Genomic DNA, 18,406 nt, shown 5'->3' with positions numbered 1-18,406 from the left:
AAGCATAATCCCACGTTTAAACACAACATAATTTTTAATATTTTATTTAGATTGCAATAATTTTTGTCTCTGTATGCAGTATTTTGTTTGAAGGTCCTTTTCAAAAAGTGTTTCCTCTTATAATAGTAAGTGTATATATATATATATATATATATATATATATATATATATATATCTATATATATATATATATATATATATATATATATATATATATATATATATATATAAGAAAAAAGAAGTACTTGTGACTCGTTTGGAACAAATATATAACTGTTTTGGATGGGTTGGAGTCAATAATAGGGCTATTGGTTAACTATTTTTTTATTCTCGAGCTTTCAATTGTGTTTACAATTATTATCAAGAGCTAAAAAAGACAAAATACTTACAAGGTTGAACTAAAAAGAAAAAACAATTTTTGTTAACTTACCAAATAAAAATTAGTTTGGTAAGTAAAAATCACTGCTTACATCTTCAAAATATTTAATACAAAAATGTTTTAATCGAATAAATGTTTCTCCGAAATTTTTTTTTATAATTTTGAAAACATTTTTTTTATATAAAAATAATTGAATTTATAAATAAGTTCAAATAGCAACCAATTACAAATAGCCTCAATGTCATAAATGCCAACATAAAATTTTTATTTTTGACAATTATATTGCCAAAAGTAAAATTTCGTTTAAACATTCTTTTTTGTTTAGTAACAAAAAGAAGAAGATTTATTCACCGTTGACAGATGTCTGAAAGAATGTGACAGATATATGGAGAATTAAATATGACATTTTACAAGTTTTATATATAAATCATAAAGAAAGAATATAATTATAAATTTTGCTTAAATTTTGAATTTCGGATCTTTTGTTTAAACTATTATCATTTTTGCTAATACAAACCATTTCCAAAAAAGTCCTTTTAAATTTATTACTTTCACTACATAAAATTTTAATGTTATCAAAATCCATAATATGGTCTTTATCGATTACATGTTCTGCCAAAGCACAAGATGGTTTTTTAATTCTTAAGAATTCAAAACAGTTTTATATATATATATATATATATATATATATATATATATATATATATATATATATTAAAATATTGGTTATTAATAAAAAATATTTATCTTCTAGGGCATTACTTATTTGTCTGATGAAAACGGATATACCGATATAATTGCCTCGAACATTATGGGTTACCATACTGTTCTTAAAAAATCAAAGGACTACATTGATGCTTTAAAGTATGCAAGAGCCATTTCAAAAAATTTAACAAAGACTTTGGATCTACCAGGTGTTGAAATATTTCCGTACAGGTAATTAATACTTAAGTATGATTTTCTCTTTTTGCCTGTCCTAGGCTTGTTCAATGGAATCATAAAATGTTCGGGATATCGTAACTGCATTGCTTGTAATTTCGGGAATAAATAATAGTTTTAAAGAATAATTTAGAAAATTTGAATAAATTTGAAAATATTGCCCTAATGTTTTGATCCGTCCTAGATCGTGAAGAAATTTCACAAACGTGAGCGTCAGCATAGACAATATTCGATGTAAAGTGTCGAAACTATATAATATATAAGTTTTTGTTTTGTCTGTCAAACCTTCTTCTTTTCCGCAGCCGTCATCTGTCATTTCAACTCTCAAATGTTCTTCGTGTCCTTAAATTTAATAAAAATCCATATATCCGAAGTTTTTACCATACCGTCAAATTGATGATTTACGACATGTCTTCGATATTAATTGCCATCAATATTCTCTCTATGCTTTCCTAATTATTTTACATCAAAAGTCATAAGAAACTATTTGTAGAGTACTGAAATCTGTATTAAAAACAAATGTTAAAATTGTTCTACGAATTAAACGTACTCCAAAATTTGGCAAACATATAATACATTTTTCAGGCCACCCCTAAAGGTCAGGCGACACGTAGTACAAGAATGTGTATGACGTGTTGATCAACCACCAATCTACAATAATTCTGTATTGACAATAGTGTATGCGACGTCTCAAATCATAATAGAAAGTATTCTTGATCAATAATTTAGTTTTGGATTAAAAAATTACTACTAATTAAACTGTTTTTACTTACATTTACTTTATTGCCTTTAATCAGTTTTTACTTTATGTGAAATCCAAAAAATGTTAATGTTCGACGTTATACATACAGATTGAACGAATTTAAAACGGAACATACGAAATCAATGTATTTCGGCTCAACTCCGCTCTAGGTGGTTGGGCAACAAAAGGTTGTCAAATAATTATATTATAAAAATCCAATACTTCAGCGGGCTGCTGGATTGTGAATTCATTCAAGAACAAGTTAAAACTCCACCCAAATAGGTTGCCTAGAATCACTGTGAAAACTAGACTACACAAGCAGTTATTATGCTGTCAAACCACTTATCGCTTCCTTATAGTCCAAGAGGTAGAGCCGAAATTTTGAACTGATCAGTAATATGACATTTCTCTATTGGAATATATTCATTGTAACTGGGTTAAGACTTTGCCTTACAGGCGGACGCCCCTCGTGGTACATGGGGTGGCTGTACAGGGATGAAGTTGTAATTTTTTTCGGAAAAATTAACGATCGACAATATGGCTGAAAATTTGCCCAGAGTAAGATCTTGGTATAACTAGACGAAATCCCAAAGGGCGGACGCGAGAGTGGATACATAAGGGGGGGCGGACAGGGGTGAAATTGCAATTTTTTGGAGAAAAATTAACGATAAGTAATATGTCCGCCATTTTCATGGCTCATTATTTAGCCCCTAAAAACTCTAAATCCAAAAGAGCGGACAGCTGGGTTGGTACAGAGAGCCATAAAACGGGGTCAAATGTACCACTTGCCTGCGCATTTTAGGTTTCGGTAACAATTTTCAAACTGATTTTATTATAATATTTTTATACCGATTGATTTGAAAATTTGTATGCTCACTTCTGTTACTATTCTGAAAAGCGTCAAGTGGAGTTTTCCTCAAAATTTTCCAAAAAAATTTCCGTAAATGAAAATTTTCGTAATTTTTTGACGTAAAATCTAATTTGTAGAATCCTTTCGATTTTCTGTCAGTTATACCATTATTTTTTTCCAAAAATTTTCAAACGATTTTTCCGATAAGAAAAAAAAATTTAGAAAAACTTTTCTAAAACCTTTGATAAAACTCTACGTCATCGTCTGAATCTTTTATAGAATATTTTGTAGTTTTAAACTGATATTATGATAATGTTTTTTTTTCAAACTAAAGTCATATTTACTTTACAAATCACATTTTTTTCTTAAATATAAATATTTTACGAATTAATTTTTAATTGAATAAATTATTTGATATTTGATATTTTATTAAATTAAAGTAATGTTATAATGTTAACTATTAAATATTTTTGGTATAACAAATAGTAATTTTACTTATTTTTTATTACAATAAAAAGGTTTTTAAATTTATATTGCATAAATAATGGTTCTTCAGATATAAGAAAAATTTGATTTATTATTACATTAATAATCAAATACAAAATATATTATTTCTATTTATCAATAGGTAAAATTCAGTTTGTAGAATTCCTTTAACATTTTACAAATAATTATTAATAAAAATCAATTTAATAGTGGAATTATCAATTTTTTAAGTTTTGAAATTTACTTTGTAGATATTTTCAATATTTTTTTTAACTTTCAAATTGATTGAATTTTTTTTTTTCATTAGTTAATTATAATTTAACAAATTCTGTTTGGACATTAATTTTGCATCATTATTATTTTAAAATATTAAAATAATAATGATGCGCGTTCCATTCAGATCAGTAATTCTAGACGCATGCGCTAAATGTAATAAGCATCAAGATGCTTTTATCCAACTTGGTGAAACTGACTTCGATTGTAATGAAGTTTTTTAAACCTTAGAAACTTTCATATGTCACTTATATGGAACAGGACGGACGAGAACAATTTCAAAAAGAAAAGTAAACGATGTCAGATTTTCACTATTTAACCGGCAGTATAAGTTGCATGATGTGAACGAGTCTTTTAAAAAAAAACTAAAAAATTTCGATGCTTCAAGCTTACCACCATGTCAAGATGAATTACACCAACATCTACTGCGAGCCCATTATATTTCAAATATTTGGACAAATGCTCATAAAAAAGTACCAACAGAATTGATTGTTGAAGAACATGATTGGGAGTTTGAAGATGAAACATATAAATTCAAATGGTTTAGTGGACCTCAGATGCCAGAATCAGTTCGAGAAGTAGTGATTGAAAATGAAGCAGATAATGAATGTGATATTATTGAAAGTGAAAGTGACGAAGATGATGAATGTGATGACATCAATGAGAGTAAGAAAAATGACGAAATTTTTAAAGTTTTTCTAAATTTTTTTTTCTTATCGGAAAAATGGTTTGAAAATTTTTGGAAAAAAATCATGGTAAAACTGACAGAAAATCGAAAGGATTCTACAAATTAGATTTTACCTCAAAAAATTACGAAAATTTTCATTTACGGAAATTTTTTTGGAAAATTTTCAGGAAAACTCTACTTGACGCTTTTTAGAATAGTAACAGAAGTGGGCATACAAATTTTCAAATCAATCGGTATAAAAATATCATAATAAAATCAGTTTGAAAATTGTTACCGAAACCTAAAATGCGCAGGCAAGTGGTGCATTTGACCCCGTTTTATGGATCTCTGTACCAACCCAGCTGTCCGCTCTTTTGGATTTAGAGTTTTTAGGGGCTAAATAATGAGCCCTGAAAATGGCGGACATATTACTTATCGTTAATTTTTCCCCAAAAAATTGCAATTTCACCCCTGTCCGCCACTCCTTATGAATCCACTCTCGCGTCCGCCCTTTGGGATTTCGTCTAGTTATACCAAGATCTTACTCTGGGCAAATTTTCAGCCATATTATCGATCGTTAATTTTTCCGAAAAAAATTACAACTTCATCCCTGTATAGCCACCCCCTGTACCACGAGGGGCATCCGCCTGCAAGGCAAAGTCTTAACCCAGTTACAATGAATATATTCCAATAGAGAAATGTCATATTACTGATCAGTTCAAAATTTCGGCTCTATCTCTCTGACTATTAGGCAAGCTCCTCTTTCCTTTAAAGGAGACAGATAGTTGAACGATATTTTATACAATGTCTATCACCGGGTATGGATTTATTTTTGTCCAAGTTTTATATTGGTCCACTATTTTAAATGCAGTTCAAACAGACATATATTAAATTGTATGTTCCGTTTTAAATTCGTTCAATCTGTATAATATTTTGTCTGAAGTCAACTAACTCATAGGCTAACGTCTAAATGTGGGAAACTATCCATAGTCCTAATGTAGTGTAATGTAAATTATAGGTTTCTATCGATAATTTCCCACCGCTACTAGTTTTATCTCTTTTTATTTCACAACGTATTATATTTTCTATCTTTAGCGTTATTTTCCCGGTTCTTAACTCACACATCACTGTATAAAACGTTTAGCTGTTCATGAAAAAAAATGTTAACAAAACCCGATATAGTGATACTCAGTTTAGAAATTTGATGTCTGTATTTAGTTCACCGTTATTTAAAGCGTGATAAATTATTAATTTCAAATTTCTATATAATTTATATCTTGACGGAAATTATACATTACTTCAAAATTTTACCTTACATTATACATATTAGATTCTAGATGATACAGTTCGTTGAGATCAGGTTGTTAAGAAGCTTTTAAAAACACAAAAATATACAGTGTATTTTGTTAAAAATAAACATTATGGACTATGCTACACTTACGGTGGATCACGTTTATAGTTATATTTATGTTTTAAAAGCGCACATTTGAATTTAAAAGTTGACGGGTACCTACCTGTGTTTTTAATAATTTTATAAAATGAGGACACTGCTTTTTCTTCTTCTTCTTTTACTTCTTCTTCTGTTTATTTTTCTTCTTCTTCTTCTTCTTCTTCTAATGACGCTACAACTTTTTGTGGGTCTTTTGCAGAGCCTTCTTCTTCTAATGATTTGGAAAAAGTGTTAGCATTTACAAAGAAACACGAGCTCAATATTGTTATGGAAGATTTTAATGCGAAGATTGGCGAAGGAGAACAAAAAGATATCATAGAAAATATGATCTGGGAATACGAATTGAAAGAGGAGATATGTTCGCATCTTTTTGTGAAGAAAAGCAACTAGTAATAACAAACACAGTTTTTAAACTTTCAAAGCGTCGTCTTTACATCTGGAGATGACCAGCAGATACACCTGAATGTGTGGTTCGTAACCAAATAGACTTTATATCAAGAAAACAGTTACTATTGATAGGGAAAAGATGTCAAATGATACCGTAAAACAAGAAATAAGCAGTGTGTTAGAACGAAAAATAAAGCTGACATCAAGCAAAAATAAAAGTACTGAGGAAAACTTGACGTGAATTAAAAATATATTAAAGACCGAACGGTCTTTAATTACAAGAAGAAAGATTAAATTAATTGAAGAAACAAAATTAAATGGAGTAAAAACAAGAAGAAAACAAGCATGGATGACAGAAGAAATACTGAGACTTATGGTTTAAAAAAAGAGAAATCAGAAATAAAGATAAAAACGAATACAAGAGAATCCTCGCAATAATCAGGCAGAGGATAAGACATGCGAATACACAATTTCATTTTCAATATGAAAAGAAATACGTTACATTTTATATGCACAAGAAATTAAAAGAGATCGCCGGAATAAAACGGAAATACCTATCCCAAAGTTTAGAAAAAAACGGACACTAAGTATTAGATATCAATGAACAGTAAAAGAATGGAAAAACTACATTTCTGAATTATTTGAAGATGAAAGAATAGAACACTATACACTGATTGGTATAACAGGTCCATCTATAATGGAAAGTAAGGTTACATGGGAAATAAAAACCGCAAAAAAGCACTTGACCCCGATGAAGTAAGTGCTGAAATACTGAAGTTTTTGGGAGAAAGTGCAAATAAAGCACTGTGTGATCTCTTTAACAGAATGTATGGCACAAAAATTACCAACGGATTCTTCAAACATAAAAATATTCATAAATATACATGGACGCAAGAATCACGAAAGCTAAAATCGATAATAGACACGTAATAGTCAAACAAGATACCACAATAAAGATAAGAGATGTGAGAGTCAGAAGAGGAGCAGAATGTGAAACAGACCATAAACTACTGACAGCAAAAATGGGCATTAATTGAAAACATAACAAGACCCCCTCTACAGAAGAACCGTTGAACACTATAAACAATAAGAGAAAAAACAATACAATATAGAACTACTCCAAGAATAATCAATAAGAGAACTATACAAACAACGTCTAGACCAAAAATTAATGGAATACAAATACGGCAACATCGAGAAATATACGAACATATAAAGGCGAGTATAAAACTAGAAGCATTCGAAGCTCTTGGAGAGAAAGAACATATAACAAATAAACAGCACTATTGAGAAATAAATGAACCAACAAAAAGAATAATTGAAGAAAAAAAGCAACTATACAGAAAATGGCTGACTACAAACAACGTTGAAGTTTATAAAGAATATAGAGAAAACGATAGAGAAGTGAAAAAACAAATAACACAAAAAAATAATGGAGAATGGGAAAGAACCTGCTTAAATATTGAAACATACATAGAAGGTACAAGAACTTCGGAGTCATGGAAAGTACTGAGAGGATTGAAACAAAACTGAAAAGAAAAAATTAAATTGGGAAATATACAGGACAAAGAATAGGAGAACTATTACAAGGAACTGTTAACATAACAAAGACCACAATTCATTGGAAAAGAAAACAGGCGAAGACGAAGCAGTTCCCCACAACAAGAAATAGAAATAACAGATAGAAAAATGAGAACGGCCATAAAAGCAATCAAAAATAAGAAAGTACTGGGACCTGGAGGCATCTCACCTGAGCTTATAAATTACGGCTTAAAAAAATTGCACCGGATGATAAAATGGATATTTCAGAAAGCCATAAATGGAGAACAGCTCCCAAAGGAATTTACGGAGGCATATATGACATCTATATTTAAGAAAGGAGATAGACAACGATGCGAAAACTACAGAGGAATAAACGTAATATCATCAATAGGAAGATTATATGGGAAGATACTGCGAGAAAAGATAGAACAAGCGATAAAAGGCAAAATCGGGGAGGATCAGGCAGGCTTCACGGCAGGAAGATCATGCATAGACCACATATACACACTGGAACAACAGTTGGAAAAGAAAAAAACAAAAAATAGAGGTATACATTTGGCATTTGTAGACCTGAGAAAGGCGTTTGACTCTGTACCAAGGTCAGAACTATGGGAGAAAATGTACAAATTAGAAATACAGACAGAACTCATAGAAGCTACAAAAGCTCTGTATAAAGAAAATAAAGTGTCCAATTAAATTTGAACAAGAAATATAGAAGACTTCACCACAACAAAAGAGCTTCTGCAGGGTTATTCCACATCTCCAACCCTATTCAAAATATACTTAGAGAAAGCCTTGACTACATGGAAAAGAAAATGCGAAGGCATGGAAGTACCGGTACGAAACGAATAAGTACCTATATACGTTAAGCTTTGCAGACGATCAAGTAGTGATTGCACAAGACCAAAAAAACCTCAGTTATATGATGAAGAAACTACAAGAAGAATATACCAAGGCTGGCCTAGCTATTAACCTCGCGAAAACAGAGTACCTATCTACAAGTGAAGAAGACATAAAAGATCTACAGATTGACGACAACGTAACAATCAAAGGAAAGGATAAATTCAAATACTTGAGCTTTATAGTCACGAAAAAGGCAACAACAGAGAAAGAAATTAAGCAAAGACTAGGACAAACAAAAACAGCAATCTGACAATTTAACTCACTATGGTGGAATAGACACCTAAATATGAAGACAAAATCACAGATTTATAAAACATTAGTGCAAAGTATTATGACATATGAGGCTGAAAATTGGATTATAAACAAGAAAAACAGCAGTAAGATAGTAGCAACAGAGATAGAATGCCTGCGAAGATGCTGCAGAGTAACAAGAATGGATAGGAGAAGGAATGACGAAATAAAGCAAAGAACATCAATAGAAACAGACATACTAACATATATTCGAACAAAAAAGACTAAAGTGGTATAGACATGTAAAAAGAACTAGCGACAGGAGATGGATAAAGAGAATAACCGAATGGAGCCCCATAGGAAGGAGGAAAGAAGGACGACCTTGAAGATCCTGGAGGAACGAAGTAGACGACGCCATGAGTAAGAGAGGCCTAAACAATGGAGAATGGGACAACAGAGAGATATGGAAACGGTTGAGGGAGGGAAGGCGGTGAATGTAGAATTCCTGAATATATATACAAAGAAAGATCTTCCTGTGACTAACACATAGCAGAATATACACAATATTAGAGGAGAAAATAAGCAATACTCAATTTGGATTTAGGAGTGGCTTGGGTACTAGAGAAGCCTTGTTTGCAGTAGTTGTTCTGCTGTGTGATGAATTATTTCTTCTTTTTAGCTTTGTTCTTTTTTGGGTTTAAGAGCTCTTGGAAAAGCTCGTTCCACATTTTCGTTAGTTCTTCTTTCTCGCTGATAATTGCCCCGTTTTTTTTCTTGCACACTGTTTTTCTTGTCATGTGTCCTTGAGTGTATCACTTGGGTTCCGTGTAAAATTTGCTAGTTTTTCTTCTTTTAATATAGTCTATTATTTTTTATATTTTTCTATTTAACATTTTTCTCTTTTACTTTTTCTCTTTGCATCCCTTTTTTACTTTTTCATATATCCTTTTATTCAATCGGGAATTCCTTTCTAGAGATTTCTGCCTAGCTGTATTTCTACTATTTATTTGTTGGCAATCTTGGTGAATCCATTTCTCGTTTTTTTTTCTCGAGGTTTCGCCTAATGTTTCCCTTGCTGTATTGGTAATTGTCATTTTGGATAATATTCCATTCGTCTTCGATGTTGTTTTCTTTTCCTCTTTCATTTAACATTAGCTTTATTTTCTGCTGGTACTAATTCATCTGCATATGATTTTTAAACATATATGTGTTCCATTTTCTTTATTTGACCCCTTTCTCTTTCCTTACCATCGATACTATTTTGTTGTATCTTCGATATGGTATGCTATGTTTTAAAAAGCGTAAATTTGAAATAAAAGTTGATGGGTACCTGTGTTTTTTATAATTTTGTAAAATAAGGACAAAAACAATTTTACTTCATAAGTAGTTTCCACACTGTATAATTCACAGTCTTAGTTATTACAAAGCAACTCTTGAGTAAATTCTATAACTAATTCTTGATGATAAGAAGAATTTGAATTTAATCTTATTAAAGTGGCCTTGGCAATCTCGATATGCCCTTTTATTTCATTGTTTTGGTCTCCAGATTCTTTTATTTTGTTTTCAAGTACTTGCAGTCTGATACTTTTTTAATTTGAGTGCCATTTATACTAATTCGCGTTGATTGTATCATATTCTTACTAAATACCATATACTTGTCATTGATTTTTAAGATGTAATTATTACAAGAAATATTTATATTTTTTAGCAGTCTTATGCTGTTCTTGTAACTAAAACAGTATCGACTATTGTTTACAACCTCGCCGTTGATTACAATTCTTTTGTTCGCTTCTAAAAGAGCTTCCTGTCAAACGATTTCACTCTAGAAATTAAAGAGCAATGTTGACAATACATAACCCTGTCGTACTCCTCGAAACACAAGTTAAGACACCGATATTAGTGCAGTTCTTAAAAAAATTTTTATCGGCGACTTGTTCGAACAGAAAAGTATTGAGTCAATAAATGCTGTTTATGTTTATAACGTCTAAACTACGTATAAATGGTTTTTCTTTAAAAACTATACCCACCGTTTTAAGTTTCCATTAAACAATCCTAGTGTGAGTTTATATTTAATAAAAAATATTACGATTTCAAATCCCTGTTTGTTATTTTTAGTGTATTTTATGTATATTTCGAGCAGTACCTGACTATATGGGAAGACACGTTAAAGTCATTGGCTGTATCTCTAGCGACTATTCTGGGAACAACGTTTGTATTCACTGGATTTAGTATCTTACAATCGCTTATACTGACCTCCACTGCAATTATGATCCTTTGCCATATGATGGGATTGATGTACTTATGGGGAATTTCATTAAATGCTATCTCCTTGGTTAATTTGGTAATGGTAAGTAAAAAGAATCTTTTGTATTTAGTCAAAAGAGGAATAAACAGGAGGTTAGATAAAAGTAGTAAAAAAACTAATTTCATTTTGATGAAGCATTGTAATATTCGATTATGTTTGGGGACTTACTCTACCTTACAGAAGAGTAAGTTCCCAAACATAATCAATAATAGGAGAGAAGAGAACAATGCAAAGTAATAAAAGTAAAGAACACCACGAACATAAAGAGATAAGTAAAAAATACCAAAAAAAAGAACGGCAAAAAAGAAATAACTTTTTTACTTTTTTAAACTTTTAAACTTTATTAATTTAACACACAACACACAATTAACAATTAAATTAATTAAATAGTAAATTTATTTCCATCATTAATGTGGAAGTGCTCAATCTTCTAATAGTGTTCTTCAACTTTGATCGCTTTGGTGATTCTTTTCTGCCAATCATCTTTGGTAATATTAGATATTTCATTTTTAATTACCTCAATTATCTTCCTGATAATTCCGCGCATCGTCCGCGCAACATATATCATTTTTTACAACCTTCCATAGAGGTATCAATCCGCCAATGAACAGGCGGAACTGCTTAGGAAATGTATTTGTACGCCTTATACTTGGTTTTAGTTACCTCCAAATTAACTCTATAGCATTGAACACAAAAAATATCTCAATACAGATATTCTCAATATCTGTATTGAGATATTGAGATAGAGGGAGAAGTCTCAATACAGTGTCTTCATATTTTTCGGCAATATGGCGTATAATTTATTAAATTGCTTGGTGTGTAGCACTTTAATCAGTTTTTTTTGTATAAAAATCTCCGAAATACAAATCATTTCCCATTAAAAAGCTTTAGAGTTCAGCTTTCTTCAATCTTCAAGCTTTGCAGTTCAAGCACTATGGCTTCGGCACAGCCATCTGGTCGGTTGTAAAAAAGAACGGATCAAATATATGTTACGACTTATACAATACTTTTATTACATACTAACATATTTTGATTATATCTTTTGTTTTGTTAGAGTGTGGGTATAGCAATTGAATTCTGTGGACACATGGTTTACGCATTTGAGAATTCTGCGAAACATAATGCCCTGGATCGAGCGACAGATGCTTTAGCGCATACAGGAATTAAAGTAAGTAAATAATATATATATATATATATATATATATATATATATATATATATATATATACATATATATATATATATATATATATATATATATATATATATATATATATATATATATATAGTATTATTAGAAACAGTAGATTATAGGGCTAGAGTTAAATCCATTTCAATGTTCTGAGTAAGTTCAGTTTATCAGAGGGATTATACAGAAAAAACTTGACAGTTTTAACTTTAGCACTGTAATTTTAATAATACGTTGTGTTAATTTTAATCTATAGTAACAACAATGTTTATAATAGCTTTATCGTTTCCGAAAACACTTTTGACAAGCCATAGCATAAATTTCGTGCATATATTTGTTGAAATTATAATCTTCAGAGTATAATGCCCGGATTACATTGTTCCAGTAGCATTTTAGCCCAGCATTCCAGTCGAGTAGTGAAATACCAATGGAATAATTTGAACCTACACTAGAATGTACAATTCCAGTGATCAATCTAGTCCAGTTGACTAAAATGACGGTCTATTTTTCATTCTAGTTCGCCTATTCCAGTGGAATAATATGAACGACCAATCCAGTGCTTGACTACATGTTGGACCGGTCATTGTCACGATAGTGTTACCAATTTTACAGCTTTTGAAAGACTATAACAATAACAACAATCCAGTCCAGCACTGGACTGGATTAACTCGCTGGATTACTGGACTGGAATAATGTGAACTGTTCATAATCCTTTCCTATCCGAACAACGAGGAAAGTTTGAGCCACCGGTACTATAATTCGATTTCAATGATTCTCGAAAGGTCAAAATTTAAAAGTCATCATAAATGTCATCCAATTAACAACAATATTGAATTATCTGTTTAAATTTTTATTCTAGACCTTTTTCGTTTTAAAATAATTTCATACAAATACAATGTCGGATTTTTACCATTATCAGTTCGACTATTGTACTAAACTGCGACAAAAAGAGTCAACAGGCAACAGTGCGACAGGTTCGTCCGCGGATTTTAGAAAAATGGAAAAAGAGCAATATTGATCGGTGACTCGATTCTTGTTTTTGGAACGGACATCGCACAGAAAAATTAAAGAGCATTTGGATGCTGTGTACGGGGACTCTTCTCCTTCGATGGCCACCGTCAAAATTTATGTAACGAGATTCAACGTACTTGAATGTCGGTTATTGAGGAGTCACGCCTAGGTACTTCGAAAATGGCTACCACAGAGGATAACGTGACAAAAATCTATGATCTTGTATTGGCAGACGGCTGAATGAAGGTGCACGAGATATCTAAGATAGTAGGAATCTCAAAAGACCCACGCATATCATATACTGCATAAAATGTTGGGCATGTGAAAGACTCTGAGACCACTTCAGAGCAGTATTTGACGTTATTTACGCGTAATCCGAAGGAGTTTCTATCGGTCGGAAAGGTGATGGCCACCATTTCCTGGGATTCAAAACGGGTGATCTACATCGACTACCTAAAAGAAGGGCAAAACAATCACAGGGTTCTATTAACTCTATTTTAATTTAAAAAAATGACCCCATTTGGCAAAGAAAAAAGTGCTCTTCCACCACAACAAAGCACCGGTTCATACCCCCGCCGTCGCCATGGCGAAATTGGTCGAATTGGACTACAAACTGTAGCCTTGTTCACCGTATTCTCCAGATTTGGTACCATGCGACTTCTTTTTGTTTCCAAAATTAAAAAAGGCACTTGTTGGGCAGAAATTTAAGTCATCACCGCCATGAAAGCCTACTTTGCAGAACTCTAGAAAATGTATTTTTCAGACGGGTTAATTAATCGCCATTTTTTCGAAATTTTCATTTTTCTTTTGAAGGCTTAGTACTTATCGGACCGCCTTAGTAAATATGGCTTTTTACGAAATAGCAGTTACAGTAACCAGTTAAAAGAGTCCATTTACACGATGAGGATAGTCTGTTGTACAACATGTAAACTTTTCAACTTTATTAAAATTTATAAAAAAAAAATTATTCATAAAATTACTAAAAATACATACAACATAGTATGGAAATTCGTGCTAGTCGACAGTACTGCATACTGTATCAATTTGTTTTTACTTTTCTGTAACAATTTTTGTCTTTTAGGTATTAAGCGGAATAACACTGACGAAATTCTGTGGCATTATGATTTTAGCGTTTGCTAGTTCCCAGGTCTTCCGGATATTTTACTTTAGAATGTATCTAGCAATCGTGATAGTAGGAGCACTACATGGATTGGTGTATCTTCCAGCGCTTCTCAGTTTCTTAGGTAAGAAAACATTTATTTAAGGGTATACAGCCGATGATAAATACTTAAACGGAATTGCCTTCGAGGGCATTCTTCAATAATGTGACACTCATGAATAAGGAGTCTTCTCCATTTATATAAGCTGTCAGTTTATCTACCGCTACTTGTTCTTATTCTGTTTAGCATTGTCCATATATCGCGGGTCAGTTCAAAGCCTGGCGGTTTCTGATCGATACAGACCAATTGGTGTTCTTCTTGTCGTGAGTCGTTCCCCCATTGTCTTCTGCAAGCGTTGGTGAGGTTAAAATGTTCCTGATGTAAGGAGTTGACTCTTAGAAATGGAAAATATTTGGAGCGCAGTCTGTTCATTTCGATATCAAGTTTATCATGGTGGATGGGTAGTTGATGGTTAGCCTCTATTTTTCGATATTCTCTGAGAAGAGAATGACTTCGCAGTTTTAGTGATGGGATGTGACTCAGAATGGAAAGTCAATAGGTGTGGGTCTACTTGTACCTGAGATCATTCGCATTGTCTGGTTTAATTGGGTGTCAATAATCTTCGTGTGTTTGCTGTTGAGGCATACCGGGGAAGCATATTCAGCCGACGAGTATACAAGTCCGAGGGAGGATAATCTGAGTACGGAGGCCGAGGACCCCTATGTGGTGGCTCATGAGGGTCCTATATTTGGGCTATATTATTTTGCGTTTTTAGTTTTGCTGCCGTTCTTTGTAAAAACTTAGTGTTCTGTCCAGAGTTTCTCCAAGATATTTTGGTGTTGAGTTATGAGTCAGTAGTCTGTTTTCAAAGTGAACGGAGAGTTTTTTGTGGTCTTGGGCATTATTCAGATGACACACTTCAGTTTTCGTTGCATTGGGCAGTAACTAGTAGCCTCCATTTGTGAAAGTATTCTCCCATAATGGCAAGGTCATTAGTTAATATTGTTCCTGTAATATCCATGTTATTATGTCTTGCTGCAATGGCTTAGTCGCGTAGCCAAATTTCTGCCAAGTTGCCCCAAGTAGGTCCGCGATGTATAAATTAAACAGTAAGGGTGCCAAAACAGAACCCTGCGGCAGTCCATTGCTGAGCTTCATTTGGACGCTTTTAAAGTTGCCCATTGTGACTCGAAAAGGTCTGTCGGTGAGCATGCTATCAATGAGTTTAGTTACTTTTTGACACGGGATGGCATTTTGGTAGTGTATGTGTTGGTGAAAAGTAAAGTGTTTAAAAAATGTGACTTTTTGACGTTATCTGTAATATCTTATTTAAATCTTTGTCGTAGTATATTCTCGAGCATAAAACATGCCTTTAATGGCTTCCAAAAGGTCTAAACGTTCCTTAAATGTATAATATTGCATTTGTAAGATTTAAGAGTAAGCAAAATAATGACAAGAAAAAATAGTAACTAAAAAGAATGATTAAGAGAAATTTTAGATCTTAATAAGCAAAAATGAAAAAAGTACTTGAATGAATCATAAAATAGAATTCTCTCTTCAATCATGATCCCCCGGAGGGAGTGTAGTAGTCGTCGTGATATCGTGTAAGGTCCGTCTCTATATATTTCTGTCTGGTCATTTCTATTACATCATGCATATGTCTTTTGTAACTTCCTATGAGCTGGTCAATCCATCTCATTGGAGATATTTCGTGGTCGTTGACCTTCTACTTTCTCTTGAATGGCCAGTCTCTTCATATTGTCTATGTTTAACATAAAATATTTTAAAAGTTGTAGTTGGATTTTGCCGGAGAGTCTCTTGTAGATCTTTAGTGCTTTTACAATAGAATTATTTGTTTTATGATCTATCTATGGAATTGTAACATTCTTTTGCAGCAGATCATTTCAGTGGCGTCTACATTTCTCCTACAATTGCCTTACTGTCCAAGATTCACATCCATATGTCAGTACTGGAAGTATTAATCGACTGAATGAGTTGACCAATCTCATTATTAGAGTTTTTGAAATATTAGGTTCTTTCAATATTTTGGTCATCTTTTCTATAGAAATCTTGGCTAGATCATTTCTACGTTTTATCTCCTCCTGCAGTGTTAGATACAAGAATGAGTTTACAATATCAAACCGAACAATTCTGGTTATGTGTGGATGAGTGTTGTGTTGCCTATCCATTGTCATGTTTTTTACTTCGCTATTAATTTCAGACCAAATCCTTTTACTCTCATTTTCAACCAGCCATATGAGATCAATCAGGTGTGCTAAGCTGTTGGCAAGGAAGGCTGTAGATTGTTTATTTTCGGCCACTTATTGACCTTTAAGCGCTCTCATTATAATATGTTTTCCGTAGATATTAAACAGTTATAGAGATAATACATGTCATTGCCTGACTCCTTATTCTGGGTGGAATTCATTTGATTCATTTGAAAGTATATCAAGCACTTTTACTGATCTCGTAGTATGCTTGTATAACTTAGTTATAAGTTATTTCAGGTGCTTTGGCATGTTCACTTCTTTTATTATCAGCCATAAATAATGCTATTTGACTTTGTTGAACGCTTTGCGATAATCAATGAAGCAGATGTATAACTGGATATTAAATCCTCTTGACTTCTCGATCTTGACCTTTTGACAAAACGGGTCTGCTCTTCTGATATTTCTCTCACTATTTGGAGGTAAGATTTCAGACTCTCATTGATGATTTGTAGCATTACCTTTTTGGCATGTGAGATAAAAGAAATAGTTCTATAATTGTTGCACTCATGAAAGCTGCGTTTTTTTTTATTGTTGTCATTATAGAGTGCGGTCAATTAGTGGGCGATCGTCTTAAATGCCATATTTGATTTCTTAGAAGGTGAAGCAATTTTACTTCGATTTCTTTTGATCCTTTCAGCATTTCTGCTGTTATCATATCCCAATCTCGTGACTTTTAATTTAATTTAATTTAAGTTTTTTAAATGCCAGCCTTATTTCGCTTCATCCGGTTTTTATTCCATTTCTTCTTCTAAGTTAAAGTGGATATTTTCCAGGAGTTAATCGCCTTACCCATCCTGGTAGTATGATCCCACCGTTTCTGTTATAATTTTTTATTTGTTTTCAAAATTTCCGTGTGGTCTTTGATAGCTTAAGTTCTGACTTAAATCTCTTGTTATGTATCGTATTTTTCGAAAAAGCACTCTTGGCTAGTTGTTTTGATTGTTGTTCTCAATTTTCTTGCATATTTTGTTGTAATATTGTTGATAAAATAACTGATTTATACTTTAAAATATTTCACATATTATAAAATAGATCATAATATATCTTATATTGATTTTAGGGGCGTTAAAATATCCTACATCACCCGAAAAGGAGACACATGTAAAGGAAAATGGATTCCACAAAGAGCTGTAGAAAACTGTTTTCTTGGAAGATAAAGCGATACTATCAGTTAATTTTGTATCGTCTTCAAACTTTGAACGGATCTGCGTTATCAATTTTCTACATTTATGTAAGCGAATATATCAGGGATGCTTAAGTGAGAACTTTAATTATATAAGTACCTATTAATGTTTAAAAAGTGTATATGTATTGTTACTAGAATTAATTTTTTATACCTATTTATTGTTTTAAAATAAAACTTGTTTTAGAAATGGTTGATATTTTTCTTTAATTACTTTTCACATGTTTCTTTATAAATAAAATGTCTACTGTCCCAAGATAGTGAAGGGACGTGAGTTCTGGGTACGCGGAGGAGCTAGTTCTTCCGTACCCAAAAATAGTCAAAGTTTAATTTTGGGCAAAATTCATTGCTTTCTTGTTAGGTGTCGAAAATGATTTAGAAGCACCTTCTTCTATATTTTTCATTTTACGAGGGATCTATTTTATAGTACTTAAACTTA

At 32.1% G+C, this 18,406-nt stretch overlaps 1 protein-coding gene across 2 annotated transcripts in view; it reads left to right on the top strand.

The window, feature by feature from the left end:
- LOC140443176 (NPC intracellular cholesterol transporter 1 homolog 1b-like) overlaps nucleotides 1–18,159 on the top strand; it is a 67,481-nt gene extending 49,322 nt beyond the window's left edge. For both annotated transcript variants that reach the window (XM_072534274.1, XM_072534273.1), the window contains exons 20-24: nucleotides 1,134–1,315; nucleotides 10,965–11,196; nucleotides 12,209–12,322; nucleotides 14,436–14,598; nucleotides 17,845–18,159. In XM_072534274.1, coding sequence (XP_072390375.1) covers nucleotides 1,134–1,315; nucleotides 10,965–11,196; nucleotides 12,209–12,322; nucleotides 14,436–14,598; nucleotides 17,845–17,918 — 765 coding nt within the window. In that variant the 3' untranslated portion in view covers nucleotides 17,919–18,159. The remainder of the gene's footprint in view (nucleotides 1–1,133; nucleotides 1,316–10,964; nucleotides 11,197–12,208; nucleotides 12,323–14,435; nucleotides 14,599–17,844) is intronic.
- The last annotated feature ends 247 nt before the right edge of the window (nucleotides 18,160–18,406 follow it).

The sequence above is a fragment of the Diabrotica undecimpunctata genome, chromosome 6, assembly GCF_040954645.1.
Source record: "Diabrotica undecimpunctata isolate CICGRU chromosome 6, icDiaUnde3, whole genome shotgun sequence".
Classification (NCBI taxonomy): domain Eukaryota; kingdom Metazoa; phylum Arthropoda; class Insecta; order Coleoptera; family Chrysomelidae; genus Diabrotica; species Diabrotica undecimpunctata.
Note: the sequence above shows the minus strand (reverse complement) of the source record. Positions and strands in the feature narration are given on the sequence as shown.